Raw genomic sequence first — 16272 nt, 5'->3', positions numbered from 1 at the left:
CTTAACTAAAGAATAGGATATTGTGTGTGAACTGAATAACTGTGGATCAGCTGAAGGTCTCCACTGTAATCTTAAGTCTGTATCTTAAACAAGGTTTTGCTCTGAAACCAATAAGCGACACAAACATTGGTGGACACCTGACCACATGATTAGGATGTGCTTCTTTTTGAGTATCCTGTTTGACTAAGTTTACAATTTTAATACGTTACAGTAAACTCCAGGCCTTCTGGGAAGATGTTCCACTAGATTTTGTGATCATTCAGCCACAATAATGTTAGTAACGTCAGGTACTGATGTAGGTGAGGGGAGGAAGTCTGGGGTTCAGTCAGAGTTCACATACATTTTCAATAGTGTTTATAGCTCTATAGCAGACCACGCAAGATCTTCCTGTCCAACCCATGCAAAGCATATCTTTTTTTTTAACGCTGGCTTTGTGCACATAAACACGGCATGCTGGAACAGTTTTGGGTCTCCAAGTTCATATGAAGGGGATATGCCATGCTCCGGCGTTCAGACATTCTCTACAATTGAATTGTACAATACACCTTGTGGTAACAGTTTGGGGGAAAAAAAAATCACATATTGCTGGAAAAGGCAGGTGTCCCAATACTTGTCCATATAGTGCAATTTAGTCCAATTTGTGCTGATTAGAGGTCGACCGATGCATCGGTTTTACCAATTAATCAGTATCGATAATTGACTGATGGGATAATCTGCACTATCCAAACCCATAGTTTTTCCAGGTCGCGTTTGCTGCGAGAGCGGCTTCTAGAAGCGAATTACTAACATCACGTACGATTTGTTTTTAACCGAGACTGCGCGCTGCACGAAAAGATCTATTATGCAGGATATATTATGTTTATTATAATTTATTATTTATATAATTATATTTATTAATATAATGATATAAGTTCAGTACTATTTTACATTAAGTGTTATGTTTATATTAGGGCTGCAACAACTTATCAATAAAATCGATAATGAAATTCGTTGTCAACGAGTGGTGTTATCGATTAGTTGGGCTGCTCATGTTATGGGTTAGTGTGATGCCAAGATAACACCATCTCTTGCTAAAAAAAGCAGACAGTACAGGGTCAATCGGCAGCAGGAAAGTGTGCGTCCCAAGTCATCTAAGGATTAGGAGCATTTTCTATTAAACGCAACAAAGAAAACTGTCCCTGGAAGTTATGCAAAGCGGCACTTGTGTGGCATGGAAGTACCACAGTGATGCATGTGCAAAGAAAACACACTGGTGTCACGGATGAGGGTCGGATGAAGGTCATCAGCATGGTAAACAGAAACTTGTATATAATGGTGTATTGTTTGCTAACTTCAGGAAAGATCTGTTCTGTCGTGACTCACGAGCATCAGGTTGCGCGATCAGCAAATATTTGTTAGTTGAAACCCCATTTATTTATATTATATATATATATATATATATATATATATATATATATATATATATATATATATATATATATATATATATATGTCAGTGACTGGTCCTATGGATGGATTTCAGTCTGTGTATAACAAGCCATTTAAAGAAAAAAAAATCCAAAATGTATTGGAACTGAAATCAGATGGAACCCAAGGTCAGAGTTTTTTTTTTTTTTTTTTGCTGTGGAGAAATATAGTCACTTCTCCACTGACTTTTTCCACTGATTTTTCTTTTTTAAAATACATATTACAATAAATATCTTCATTAATTGCCATTTACTGGTTCTTTTTCTTTCTTTATTCTATAATCACTATTTTCTTTACATTTTCACTATCAGCTTGATCATTTAAAGGGTAAAAAATCCAAACCATAACACCAGCGCAAAAGTATGTACACCCTCAGCTCAAAATACAGGAAGGAAAAATGACACGGCTGTGACCTTATAATTACATAGCGCATTAAACACAAGGAGCAAAATTACTGTATGTCAAAAAAAAGAAAAGGGGGGGCAAAGGTTCGCATCTTGCAACACGGTATGCTCTTCGATAACCTGTAACCCCACCCTTTGGCCTTTATAACTTCCCCTTCTCAGAGTAGCTTTCAGATCCTCTCAGAAGTACTTTTCTTTTGTGATAATTGAAGAAACATTAGCCGAGACGTCTTATCAGAAAATCTCCAAAAGCCAAACTTCAATCCAATTAAAGGAAATAAAGGAAAGAAAAGGGTCTTTCCTTTCAACCCAACTAAATAATCTAAATGCAGAAAAACGTCAAATTCAGGATCAGAGCAGCTCCGATAAAAGCCTTGTTTTAGACTTAGCTAAAATAGCGAGAAGTCAGCGGAGAGTGACGCGGCGTTGCTTGGGGCTGAATGTGTCATGGTAAACTTGAGAAATGTATTAAAAAAAAAAGAAAAGAAAGAGAGAAAAAAAAAGAGGCCAAACTGGAATTCAGAGTGGAAGCCATTAAAAGTATATAAAAGGCTTTAAGAACGACAGAAAAGCCTTTTAAAAACACAACCATTCAAAAGCTTATTACATGTGATCGAAAGCATGAAAGCCAAAAGTAAAGGAGGTTTTCAATAGCCACTTCATCGCCAAGGACTTAACGCCATTGCGACTTCCTCTCGTTTTCGAGTCCATAATCAGGAAGTCCAAACAGAACTCCCACTCGGCTTTCCTGTTAAAAATAAGCACTAATTCAATTTTTCCTCAGAGGGAACCGAACCAAGGACAAACATCCCGTTATTGATGTAGTGCCACAGCTGAAAGGTCTGTCCTTGCACATGTCAGCGACAGAAGCATAAACCATAAAACTGAAGGAGGGAGGGGAAGCATAAAAAAGGAAATTAATTTAGCGTAAATCGCGGGTCTTGTGTGGAAATCTTAAAGACGCTCCCGATTCTGGACATGTAAGTGGAAATGACTGATTTTATAAACTCACCATGGGGTCCCGTATATCCTGAAGCCTTTGATCGTGACCTCGGAGTCCTGCAGGTAGATGCAGTTCGTGAGCAGAGACTGAACGTTATCAAAGTCCTCGGGCCGCAGCTTGGACACTGAGGGGAAGCGGTAGTAGTCCTGCTTGACCAGGTCGGCCATGAAGTCCTTGTCGAACGTCAGCTCGTGGTTCCCGGCGATGACCACTTTGTACTCGTAGGGCAGACTTCCTGCAGGTGGAGACGAGACGGGATCAAAAACAAGGTGAATACCCACACAATCGGGGCTTCGTTCTGCGGTGCACAGAAGTCATCTCACATTCAGCTATAAATAAATGTGCATTGAAAGTGAGATTGTGGAAAAACGGAGCAGTAGAACCTGAAGGGGAGAGACACCAGAGACCAGTAGCAAAGATCCAGAACAAAAAACTGAGTATGAAAAATTAAAAAGAGGAAAAAAAAGGAAAGAAAGCAAAATAGGAAGAAAAGCAAAGAAAGAAAAAATAAGACAAAAGCGACTGCAAAAGAAACAAAGGGGGGGGAGCAAACAGGAAAGAATAAAGACATCAAAAATGAAAAGAGAACAAAATAAATAATTAAGGAAAGCTAGAAAGCAAGAAAAGAAAGCTAAAAAGACAGAAAGCAAGAACGACAGAAAGAAAGGAAAGCAAATGAAAAGGAAATTTTGGCATGAGGAAAAAAAAAAAAGTAATTAATCAAAAAGTTAAAATAAATAAATAATGCTGTTAAAAACATAAGTAGCGAGAAAGACAGAGCAGGAAACATTTAGAAGAGACAAAAGTGGAAAAACATTCCACAAAAGCGAAAAGAAAAAAAACTTTCAAGTGAGGAAGAAGACAGGACGAGAGAGAAGAAAGAGAATAATCCACAGTGGTTATTCAGGCAGTGTGTGTGTGTGTGTGTGTGTGTGTGTGTGTGTGTGTGTGTGTGTGTGTGTGTGTGTGTGTGTGAATGGAGGCAGTGTGTGTGGAAGGCAGCATATGTGTGAGTGTGTGTGTGGATGGGGGCAGTGTATGTAAGCAGCACGTGTGTGTGTGTGTGTGTGTGTGTGTGTGTGTGTGTGTGTGTGTGTGTGGAGGAGGCAGTGTGTGTGTGTGTAAGGAAGCGTGTGGGTGTGTGTGGAGGCAGTGTGTGTGTGTGGATAGAGGCAGTGTGTGTGTGGATGGAGGCAGTGTGTGTGTGTGTGTGATGGAGGCAGTGTGTGTGGATGGGATTGTGTGTGTGGAAGGCAGCTTGTGGGTGTGTGTGGATGGAGGCAGTGTGTGTGTGTGTGTGTGTGTGTGTGTGTGTGTGTGTGTGTGTGTGTGTGGATGGAGGCAGTGTGTGGATGGCATTGTGTGTGTGTGTGTGTGTGTGGTGTGTGTGTGTGTGGATGGAGGCAGTGTGTGTGTGTGTGATGGAGGCAGTGTGTGTGTGTGTGTGTGTGTGTGTGTGTGTGTGTGTGTGTGTGTGTGTGTGGAGGAGGCAGTGTGTGTGTGTGTGATGGAGGCAGTGTGTGTGTGTGTGTGTGTGTGTGTGTGTGTGGAGGCAGCGTGTGTGTTTACAGAGGAAGCGTGTATGTAGATGGCAGTGGTTGTGTGTGTGGATGGAGGCAGTGTGTGTGGATGGGATTGTGTGTGTGGAAGGCAGCTTGTGGTGTGTGTGGATGGAGGCAGTGTGTGTGTGTGTGTGTGTGTGTGTGTGTGTGTGTGTGTGTGTGTGTGTGTGGATGGAGGCAGTGTGTGGATGGCATTGTGTGTGTGTGTGTATATGTGTGTGTGTGTGTGTGTAAGGCAGCGTGTGGGTGTGTGTGTGTGGATGGAGGCGTGTGTGTGTGTGTGGTGTGTGTGTGTGTGTGTGTGTGTGTGTGTGTGTGTGTGTGTGTGTGTGTGTGTGTGGAAGGCAGAGTGTGTGTGTGTGGATGGAGGCAGTGTGTGTGTGTGTGTGTGTGTGTGTGTGTGTGTGGAGGCAGCGTGTGTGTGTGTGTGGATGGAGGCGGTGTGTGTGTGGATAGAGGCAGTGTGTGTGTGTGTGTGTGTGTGTGTGTGTATGGAGGCGGTGTGTGTGTGGATGGAGGCAGTGTGTGTGTGGAAGGCAGCGTGTGGTGTGTGTGTGGATGGAGGCAGTGTGTGTGTGTGGAAGGCAGAGTGTGGGTGTGTGTGTGGATGGAGGCAGTGTGTGTGTGTGTGTGTGTGTGTGTGTGTGTGTGTGTGTGTGTGTGTGCCCGCACGCTACACATTAAATATGGCATTTTAATTAGAGGAGCAAAGCGGCCATATGGCAGGCAGGTAGTGAAGACGCTACATGAATTGAGAAATCGATGTGTGGCTTTGCAACCTGCTGACGCAGCAAAATCCTCTGAGACGAGACGAGATGTGGGACATGAAGAAACAAGAGCTCAAGCCAAAAAAAAAAAAAAAAAAAAGATTTTCCATTCATAAATCTGCAATTGTATAGATGTTTAGCATCATGAACACAGAGCTACACTGAGCTACATGTCCTGAGATACTTTCAAATGCCGACGCTTTGATGTTCAGGGTTAAAGGTCGGCCCGCGTTATCTGAACTAAAGAAAGAAAAAAACGAACGAAAGAACTAAAGAAAGAAAAGAGGAAAGAACTAAATTGTGTGATGTATCAGAGAGTGTGTGTTTGTGTGATGTATATATGTGTGTGTGTGTGTGTGTGTGTGTGTGTGTGTGTGTGTGTGTGTGTGTATGGGAGGTGTGTCTTTGTATGGGGGGTGGGGGAGTTGTGTATCAGCGTGTATGTGTGGGTGGGAGTGTATCTGTCTGAGTATCTCTTTGTGTGTGTGTGAGTGAGTGATGTGTCAGTGTGTGTGTATGTTTGTGTGCTGCCACAGGTTGAAGAACATCAGGAACATCAGCAGGTCCTCACCTAACCAGTCGTTACATTTCTTCACCTCAGACGGGAGGCCGAGTTCAGTGAAGTCACCGGTGTGGAGCAGCACGTCGCCATACGGCATCTGGATGCCATCCGTCCTCGAGTGTGTGTCGGAGACGCAAACGAAACGCGTGTGACCTGCTGGTTTCGGGGCGTCGTACGGAATGGGTTCCACCCTGCAGAGTGAACACAACCACAGAGTGAATCTCTTTGCCGAATACTCAACCTCACCCTCGTCATCACCATCCTCACCATCATATCACCATTCTCCTTCTCACTATCATTTTATCAGTCTTATCATTATCCTCCTCATCATCACCATCATATTATTCTCATCATCCTCCTCATCAACACCATCCTCCTTCTCACCACCATATCATTCTCATCACCCTCCTCCTCCTCACCATCATAATATTCTCATCATTATCCTCCTCTTCCTCATCCTCCTCCTTTTCACCATCATATTATCATTCTTATCATTATCCTCCTCCTCATCCTCACTATCATATTCTAATCCTACTCCTCCTCCTTACCATCATCATCATCATCAACACCTCACCTGAGCACACGCTACTACAGAAAGAAAGAAAAAACAAACAAACAAAGAAAGTACAGTAAAACAAGAGAAAGGAAGGAAGGAAGGAAGCAAGAAAGTAAGAAATATACAAAGAAAGAGGTGGAAATAGAGAGAGAAAAAGAAGCAAAAAGGACAGAAAGAAAAAGAAAAAAGAAGATCCCATGAAGATCTTGCAGTTTCTTTGTATTTGAGATGCAGCTCATGACAGCAGTCACGATGACGGCAGAATGTTCGAAAAAGAACCTAACAGAGCTCCTCTGTATTTTTGAACACCTCCATGCTGCAGCACAGAGAGCAGCCCGAGTCCCAGAAGAGTTGCCATGAAATCGCTAAACATCTTCTGCCACGATGGAAGCCTGGAGGACAGAGACGTTTCTGCTCCTGACCTGTTCTCTGGTGATTCAATCTTTTCATCTGCCGCATGTACAAAAGGCACGCAGGCAAGTATGTGAGCAATGGCACTCGTGTAGCTGCAGCTTTACACGTGCGCTCACGTGTCGATTAGAACCCAAACCCTGTGAAAGCAGAGCATTTTAATCACCCGAGTGCCTCAGCAGCCTCTCATTCTCATCGTGAAGGACACGTGCAGTATAGCGTGATGCCACAATGAAGCGAACGCCTTTAAACTGCCTTTGAGCTCAGACACGCGTTTACACTTGTGGAGAAAGTGTCATTTTTCCCTTCGATTCGGGAATGTCTTTTTCTTTTCACGCTAAAGCCGAAGCAGAGGCGAAAAACATAACCTACACAACAGCACATACACACAACCTACACAACAGCACATACACGCAACCTACACTACAGCCCATACACGCAACCTACACAACAGCACATACACGCAACCTACACTACAGCACATACACGCAACCTACACAACAGCCCATACACGCAACCTACACAACAGCCCATACACACAACCTACACAACAGCCCATACACACAACCTACAACAGCCCATACACACAACCTACACAACAGCACATACACACAACCTACACAACAGCACATACACGCAACCCACACAACAGCACATACACGCAACCTACACAACAGCACATACACACAACCTACACAACAGCACATAGACGCAACCTACACAACAGCACATACACGCAACCTACACAACAGCACATACACACAACCTACACAGCACATACACGCAACCTACACTACAGCACATACACACAACCTACACTACAGCACATACACACAACCTACACAACAGCACATACACGCAACCTACACAACAGCACATACACGCAACCTACACTACAGCACATACACACAACCTACAACAGCACATACACACAACCTACACAACAGCACATACACACAACCTACACAACAGCACATACACGCAACCTACACTACAGCACATACACACAACCTACACTACAGCACATACACACAACCTACACAACAGCACATACACGCAACCTACACAACAGCACATACACGCAACCTACACTACAGCACATACACACAACCTACACAACAGCACATACACACAACCTACACAACAGCACATACACGCAACCTACACAACAGCACATACACGCAACCTACACTACAGCACATACACACAACCTACAACAGCACATACACACACCTACACAACAGCACATACACGCAACCTACACAACAGCACATATACACAACAGCACATATACACAACCTACACAACAGCATACACACAACCTACACTACAGCACATACACAACCTACACTACAGCCCATACACGCAACCTACACAACAGCATACACACAACCTACACAACAGCACATACACACACAACCTACACAACAGCCCATACACACAACCTACACAACAGCCCATACACACAACCTACAACAGCCCATACACAACCTACACAACAGCCCATACACAACCTACAACAGCACATACACACAACCTACACAACAGCACATACACACAACCTACACAACAGCACATACACACAACCTACACAACAGCACATACACACAACCTACATAACAGCACATACACACAACCTACACAGCACATACACAACCTACACAGCAGCACATACACACAACCTACACAACAGCACATTCACGTAACCTACACAACAGCACATACACACACAACCTACACAACAGCACATACACACAACCTACACAACAGCACATACACACAACCTACACAACAGCACATACACACAACCTACCCAACAGCTCATACACGTGACCTACACTACAGCACATACATATAACCTACACAACAGCACATACACGTAACCTACACAACAGCACATACACGTAACCTACACAACAGCACATACATACAACCTACACAACAGCACATACACATGACCTACACAACAGCACATACACATGACCTACACAACAGCACATACACACAAGCTACACAGCAGCAGGAAAATGGATGACAAAAAAATCTGTGCGAATAAAGAGACATGAAGAATCTGTAACAGACACATCAGCACAAATCTGCAGAAAGAAAGAAAGAAAGAAAGAAAGAAAGAAAGAAAGAAAGAAAGAAAGAAAGAAAGAAAGAAAGAAAGAAAGAAAGAAAGAAGAAAGAAAGAAAGAAATCAGGTCAAACAATCGAAATAAAAGAAAGAAATCAGGTAAAACAAAACAAACAAACAAACAAACAGACAAAGAAAGAAAAATCAGGTAAAACAATCGAAATGAAAGAAAGAAAGAAAGAAAGAAAGAAAGAAAGAAAGAAAGAAAGAAAGAAAGAAAGAAAGAAAGAAAGAGGATAGATAGATAGATAGATAGATAGATAGATAGATAGATAGATAGATAGATAGATAGATAGATAGATAGATAGATAGATAGATAGATAGATAGATAGAAAGGAAGGAAGGAAGAAAGGAAAAGGTAAAGACAAATCAGACTGAAGAAACAAAAAGCCAGGAGAGACGAATAAACACAGGAATGTATAATAAAAGCCAGTAGCTGAATAAGGGAGAGACGAGCAGAGCAGCATCACGACGCCAAATTCAATTATCGTCCACAATCAGGGGAAAGTAGAGAATTAAAACATCTAATAGCCCTGCTGGGATCCTTTAATGTACCTGAGGTTCCGAACACCAACCACCACCAACTAATACCACCACCACCCCAGCAACACTATTTAAAACCACCAACCAACACCAACTAACCAGCACCACCAAATACCACCACCCAGCAACACTATTTAAAACCACCAACCAACCAGCAGCAACCAAACACCATCAACTAGAAAGAAAGAAAGAAAGAAAGAAAGAAAGAAAGAAAGAAAGAAAGAAAGAAAGAAGCTGATTTAGTCACCATGTCTAAACTAAACTGAACACACACACACACACACACACACACTACAAATTTACAGAAGGAAAAAAAAAAAAGAACTTTAGGCAATTAAAATTTAATTATAAAAAAAAAAAAAAAATTATAAAAAAAAAAAAAACTTTGAGAAGCAACAATAAACGCAGCACTGAAGAAGAAATTCCCAAAACTGAAACACGGGTAAAACGGACGAGGGTGAGCGAGTCACAGCCGCGGCCATGCGTTACGCCTATAGTTTCTCATCACTCGTTTTCCCTCACGAGCGGCTTACGGGATCTCAACTAATTATTAAACTGCACTTTAATACCACCGCTTTGCTTTTAGCTTCAGAGGACACCAATGATTCGTGGTTTATATTAATTAGCGGCTGATCTTGCTTGGGAATTGCAATAAATCAGTCGTTCATAAATGAGTCACCGCGGAGAAAGTGAGCGAGCAGCTACACACATCTAATTATACACCGTACATATACATTATACATTATTCCCTGTTTCAGCAAGAGTCAGCCCTCCTCCACACTGAACAAACAGATGGACAGAAAGAGGAACAAACCAAGAAAGATGTGTGAACAAAAAAAAAGAAAGAAAGAAAGCAAGAAAGCTAGAAAATAAATGAATAAAAAAGAAAGCAACAAACAATGAAAAGCAATGTATGTGGACCGCAACAGAAATGGTGAAGGTTGAAGGCATTGGACTTCGGAAGGTCACAAGTTCAAATCCCACCACCACCAAGCTGCCACTGCTGGGCCCTTGAGCAAGGCCCTTAACCCTCTCCTGCTCAGTTGTAAGTGTTATAAGGGATATAATCATAGAGAGAGAAAAAAAAAATTTTATTTTTTTTTTTTTTAAATCAGGTGTCCCAATACTTTTGCCATAGTGTATTCCTCCGAAGCCTGATCCGTCACTCACTATTTTTTAATTGCTGTTTGTTTCCTTTCTGCCCTGAACCCTAGAATTTAGAGACACCACGCCAAAAACGTTACGATATCCAGCAGCAGATAAAGAAAACGCCACTTCGGCACCCCCTTTTAATTGTGCAGGAGGTTTAGCTCTAATCAGCCTGCTCCTGTTCTTCCCCGTCCTCGTGCCGTCATTAGAGCATCATCATCGGCAGTCAATAAGCTCGGCGGTGAAAAGCTGAGCTCTGCCCCCTCGGGGGTCAAAGAGGCATTGTTAAACGGCTAATCAACTGAGCTGACCTTTGACCCCTCTCCTGGTTAATAAGTACAGGAACATGATGGCTGCCTTGCGAGGCACATTCCCGGGTGGCTTCGGCGTCGTTAACCTTGCGGGGTGACATCGACGACGGAAACCTGGTGCTGGAGCCGAACGAGCGAGCCTCAGATCACTCAGTATACATAATGCCTCAGCCTATATAATGTGTGTGTTTGTTTTAATGACTCAAAGCAGCGTACAAGTTTGTGCTTCGGTTCTCAGTAATGCATTATTCAAGAACGTGTGGCCACGCGCCAATTTTCTATTTCCGAATCCCTAACAGCGATCCTGATCCGGTCGTGCACTCGGAGTTTATTCAGGGGGGTTTAATGATCAATTTGAAAGCAAAATGTGAATTACGATGACTGAATTGCTTTTCCTAATTTTTTTTTTTATATAATATTGAAAGGAGAAAGTGGCTTTATGTTTCGGAACACGCACATGGAGAGCAGAAAAAACAAAAAGAAAGAAAGAAGAAGAAAGAAAGAAAGAGGAGGAGGAGGAGGAGAGGAGGAGGAGGAGGAGAGGAGGAGGAGGAGGAGGAGGTGGAGATGGGAGGAGGAGGAGGAGGAGGAGGAGGAGGAGGAGGAGGAGGAGGAGGAGGAGGAGGAGGAGGAGGTGGAGATGGGAGGTGGAGATGGGAGGAGGAGGAGGAGGAGGAGGAGGAGGAGGAGGAGGAGGAGGAGGAGGAGGAGGAGGAGGTGGAGATGGGAGGTGGAGATGGGAGGAGGAGGAGGAGGAGGAGGAGAGGAGGAGGAGGAGGAGGAGGAGGAGGAGGAGGAGGAGGAGGAGAGGAGGAGGAGGAGAGGAGGAGGAGGAGAGGAGGAGGAGGAGGAGGAGGAGGAGGAGGAGGAGGAGGAGGAGGAGGAGGAGGAGGAGGAGGAGGAGGTGGAGATGGGAGGTGGAGATGGGAGGAGGAGGAGGAGAAAGAAAGAAAGAAAGAAAGAAAGAAAGAAAGAAAGAAAGAAAGAAAGAAAGAAAGAAAGAAAGAAAGAAAGAAAGAAGAAAGAAAGAAGAAAGAAAGAAGAAAGAAAGAAAGAAAGAAAGAAAGAAAGAAAGAAAGAAAGAAAGAAAGAAAGAAAGAAAGAAAGAAAGAAGATTTATATATAATCAATGCCCTTGAGAGCACAATTTTTTCAAGCCATCATTCAATCCTAACCTAGGGGGAAAATAATAATAAATGGTTTGGTGATTTACATGGGATTTGATCTCACGACCTTCCAATCCGAAGTCAGTTGTATCTCCTGCTCAGCTGTAAGTCGCTCTGGATAAGGGCGTCTGCCAAATGGCATAAATATAAACAAAATAACGATAAAAAGAACAAAATAAAGAAAAAACAAAAAAACAAGAAAGCAAGAAATATCAAAAAGCAAAGAAATGTGAACAACATAGTAAGAAAAAACATAAGAACATGGGGGAAACAAAGAAAGGGACAAATTACGAGAACATTTCTTGCTTCCAAATCCAAATACATCTGACACAATTGTGTGCTTCCTGCAGGAAAACTAAAGAAAGCTAGAAAAATTAAAAGAAAGCAAGAAAGCGAGAAAGCTAGGAAGAAAGAAATATGTGAAGGCAAAGGAAAGCAAAGAAATGTGGACAATAAGAAAAAAAAAGGAAAGAAATAAATAAGGAAAGAAAGATTCCTTATACTTTATATAAAAGTGTATATTTTGGTGCGTTTGTACTTTAAAAGCACAGTGAAATTTGTTCTTTACTTTTCCCAGCGATGTAGGAAGCCGGGGTCAGAGTGCAGACTCAGCCACGATACAGCGCCCCTAGCGCTCAGAGGGTTAAGGGCCTTGCTCAAGGGCCCCAATAGTGGCAGATTGGCAATACCGGGGCTTGAACCCCCCAACCTTCTAAACAGTAACCCAGTGCAATAACTGCTGAGTTAAGAGCACATTTGTTCTGTAATAAATGTCTGAAAATTGTGTGCATGATAGAACACTGTAAGAAGAGGACATGTGTCAGACTTCCAGGTCCTGTCACTCCTGTTGGTTATGAAAAGCACCTGGTGATCCATGTGAACTTCTCAGAGTGAAGCCAGAACATTAGATGAAACAACTTATAGTTGAGTTTATTTTACATCCGGATTGTTCAAGAGTCCCTCAAACACATAAGTCCTAAAAAAAAAAAATCAAATTTAAAAAATGGCAAGAAACTATAAATTCGCGTCCATTGCCTTCAACCGCTTTTTGTCTTGAAAATAAAAAAAAATCATCATTGAATCCAATTTATTCCAAAAATTTTATATTATTTTTTATTTTTATATATTTTGATATATATTTTTTGCACAAAATATAAAATATTCCAAAAATTATCATTTTTTTGCCATCAAAATATTTAGACTTTTAACAATGTGGCTGCTGAACCTCAAAAAATTATTTTATTCAATATTGAAAGCAAAAAAGGAGAATTTTTAAATCTGTGATATATATTTTTTTATGAAGGCATTATAATTTATGACGTACATGGATATTAACTTAAAAAAAAAAAAAGTATATATAAAATAAATACAAAAATTCATAAACCTACATATCTGCATCTGGACAGCTTTAAAATCAGACATGAAGCTCAGAAGCCAATAATCCTTATGCTCCAAACCAGGAGCCAATCCGAATCCTTTAACACCGAAGCAGTGATGATATTTTACCGCATTCATGCTGACAATTGTTTTAAGGGGAAGGGGGTTGAAGCAACATTCCGAAGTTTTATCCCTCGTTCTCCGGCACGGCAATTTCCTAACGACTGGAATGTTCTATTCACTAACAAACACTGTTTTTTTTTTTTTTTATCTATTCACGTTTGCATTTTATCTGCAATACCGTGTTTATTCCTGTTATCACCTACAATATTCAAAAAAACGCAGTCCAAACCTGAACCACTAAAACTGCCGACTCCTTCATTTATACTACATACTGAATACACACGCACACAATACAAAACACACAGAAAACGACACCATTATCAACTATTTCACACACTTCTTTTCCCCATTGTGCAAGTTATTATTAAAATTTTTACATTTAGTTAAAAGTGCAATAAAAAAATTTTTTTTAAAAATTTGTCTAATAGCTAAAACTGCTGACCAATCAGAATTTAGAATTTCAACAGCGCTATAATATCATGTAGTGACCATTCAAAAATAGTTCACTGTAATATTACTGTCCTTATTTATGCATTTTAGAAATCCTGCTATGACCCTCAGACGTGGATCCAGTTCACATGGCATGACGTCATTTTTACCTTCTAACCATTTATTATATTCAAAATGCTGAAACAACGCGAACGATTGTCTTCTGAACGACTCAAACCACCCAACTTGGATTCTATATTAATCGGCATCATTAGGACATAAAATTAAAAAACAATTCTAAAATAAAACGATGGTCTCGGAATTTCTGCTTGATTATAAAGAATAAATCCGAAAAGATCAAAATCCGTCTCAAGATTCCCGTTTTCGGTTCTCCACCTATTTTCTTGGTTTTCTTGGTACAAGCCAAAAGAAAAAAAAATCCTTTAAAATATTTAACCACCCAAAGAAAAATCTTTACCACCCCCCCTCCCCCCATCCCCACCTCACTCCTATTTACAACAATACCACACCCCCAGGCCACCTGGAGCACTGCACATCCCGAATAGCTGCCAGATGTCAGTTCCTGAGTGCTGATCAATCGGATCAATCGGCTCGGCAAGGGAAAAAGGACAGAAACAGGAAGTGACGTTCACTCACATGTGCACGTGAGGAGGCTGGAAGCGGCTCTGGTTGATGTTGTAGTGTGTGAAGGCCTGCGTGGGGTTCGAGCTGTACTCGTCGACCGTGATGGTCACCTTCGAGTGGGAGGAGCCTCGGCGCGCCATTACGCCGCTTCCTGGGGTCATGGGCGAGTCAGCGGGGGGCAACAGGGTTAACGTGCCACGCAGCGGGCATCACTCAACGCCCGCCGCCCAAAATCTCCACCTGGGGGAGTGAAGGAGGAAGGAGAGCAAGTATGGATGAGCTGGAATAGCTTTATACATCGATATCACAAAATATTATACATAGAAGAATGAGAATATCGCTGTATTTCAGGACCATCGCAACCCAGCTGATTGGTCAAATCCATTTTACTCGCACATTCATTTTCCTCAGTATTCGTTGTAACCAGAAATAAAAACGAGAACCGAATATCTGTGGTTTCCTCCGAGTTCTCCGGTTTCCTCCCGCTGTCAAAAATTATACAGACGTAACCGTCTGGCACTCAGACAAGCTTCGAATCCGGCACAGTACCGACTAGGATAAACAGTGTGGTCTATTTGAAGACTATTTTTATCCTCAAACCAATGCATCTCCCCACACACACACACACACACACACACACACACACACACACACACACACACACACACACACACACACACACACCAGGATGAACAATGACGTTTAGCATTTACTCCACTGAGCTTTGTGCCGATTTTTGTTCATCAACAAAAAAAAAAAAATATGTGTCCTGACTGGTTTCCTTGCAATCTTGTTAAAGGAAAACACAAACACCGAAACGTGTTTAATACGTGTATATTTAAATACATACCAATTTTATCGATCAATGTGTTTATCGATTCCGCAATTTAGACGGCCTGTAATACATTGTTAAATGGGAGTCCTTACATCCAGGCTTGATATAGCTTCAAAAATCAATCAGACCTTTAAATAATTCAATTGTAAAGGATAAATACATACAGTGCAAAAGACGCCTGTTTTTACCCCAGTTATGTACCCCAGGGCAGGGCACTTAATTACAAAGGTATGGTAGACATCAGAAGCTTTCGTTTACTTCGAATGTAAAATACGAGCTGCATTTACTCTCTCGGGGTCAAAGCTTCGAAAGGTTTACAGTAAACGCTTGTACGCCTTTTGCACGGAAGTAAAGGACAAATCCGCTCCGGCCAACTTGCATACTAATCTAATATCCGATAAAATCAATACACCATCCGCAGAGACGCACGGGATGTTATTTGTCTAATGAAATTCTGAGCGTATTTTTTTCCCCTCAGTCGAAAGCTCTGTTGGTCTCGATTCATTCTCCGTTACTATTTGACTGCATCCTGATAGGAGCTCCAGTGAGATCGAACCCACGTTTCGAAAACGATGCAGAAGGTCCAGCTCTCTCTCTCTCTCTCTCTCTCTATGATTCAACCTCCATTCCAGACATAGACAATGAAATGCCTTGACTCCTGATAGACGCCCCGCTTTGTCAAACTCCTGAGTCCAATAGCATGGTTTCTGCAAGTCAAATTTAAGACTTTGTAAGAATTTACGACGTCAAAAACACGTTCTTAACCAAGCCCTAACTACATTTTATTTTTTTAAAACAAGTAAACTTGCACTTCAATAAAAATCC

General features: G+C 41.8%; 1 protein-coding gene across 1 annotated transcript in view; it reads right to left on the bottom strand.

The window, feature by feature from the left end:
- mpped2 (metallophosphoesterase domain containing 2b) overlaps positions 1–16272 on the bottom strand; it is a 34221-nt gene that overhangs the window by 15997 nt on the left and 1952 nt on the right. Inside the window, exons 2-4 of the mRNA XM_046850441.1 lie at positions 14625–14852; positions 5775–5956; positions 2884–3109 (exon numbers count right to left, since the gene is read on the bottom strand). Coding sequence (XP_046706397.1) covers positions 2884–3109; positions 5775–5956; positions 14625–14773 — 557 coding nt within the window. The 5' untranslated portion in view covers positions 14774–14852. The remainder of the gene's footprint in view (positions 1–2883; positions 3110–5774; positions 5957–14624; positions 14853–16272) is intronic.

This window comes from Silurus meridionalis, chromosome 5, assembly GCF_014805685.1.
Source record: "Silurus meridionalis isolate SWU-2019-XX chromosome 5, ASM1480568v1, whole genome shotgun sequence".
In the NCBI taxonomy this organism is placed as follows: domain Eukaryota; kingdom Metazoa; phylum Chordata; class Actinopteri; order Siluriformes; family Siluridae; genus Silurus; species Silurus meridionalis.
This window is presented reverse-complemented; position numbering and strand designations above follow the sequence as displayed.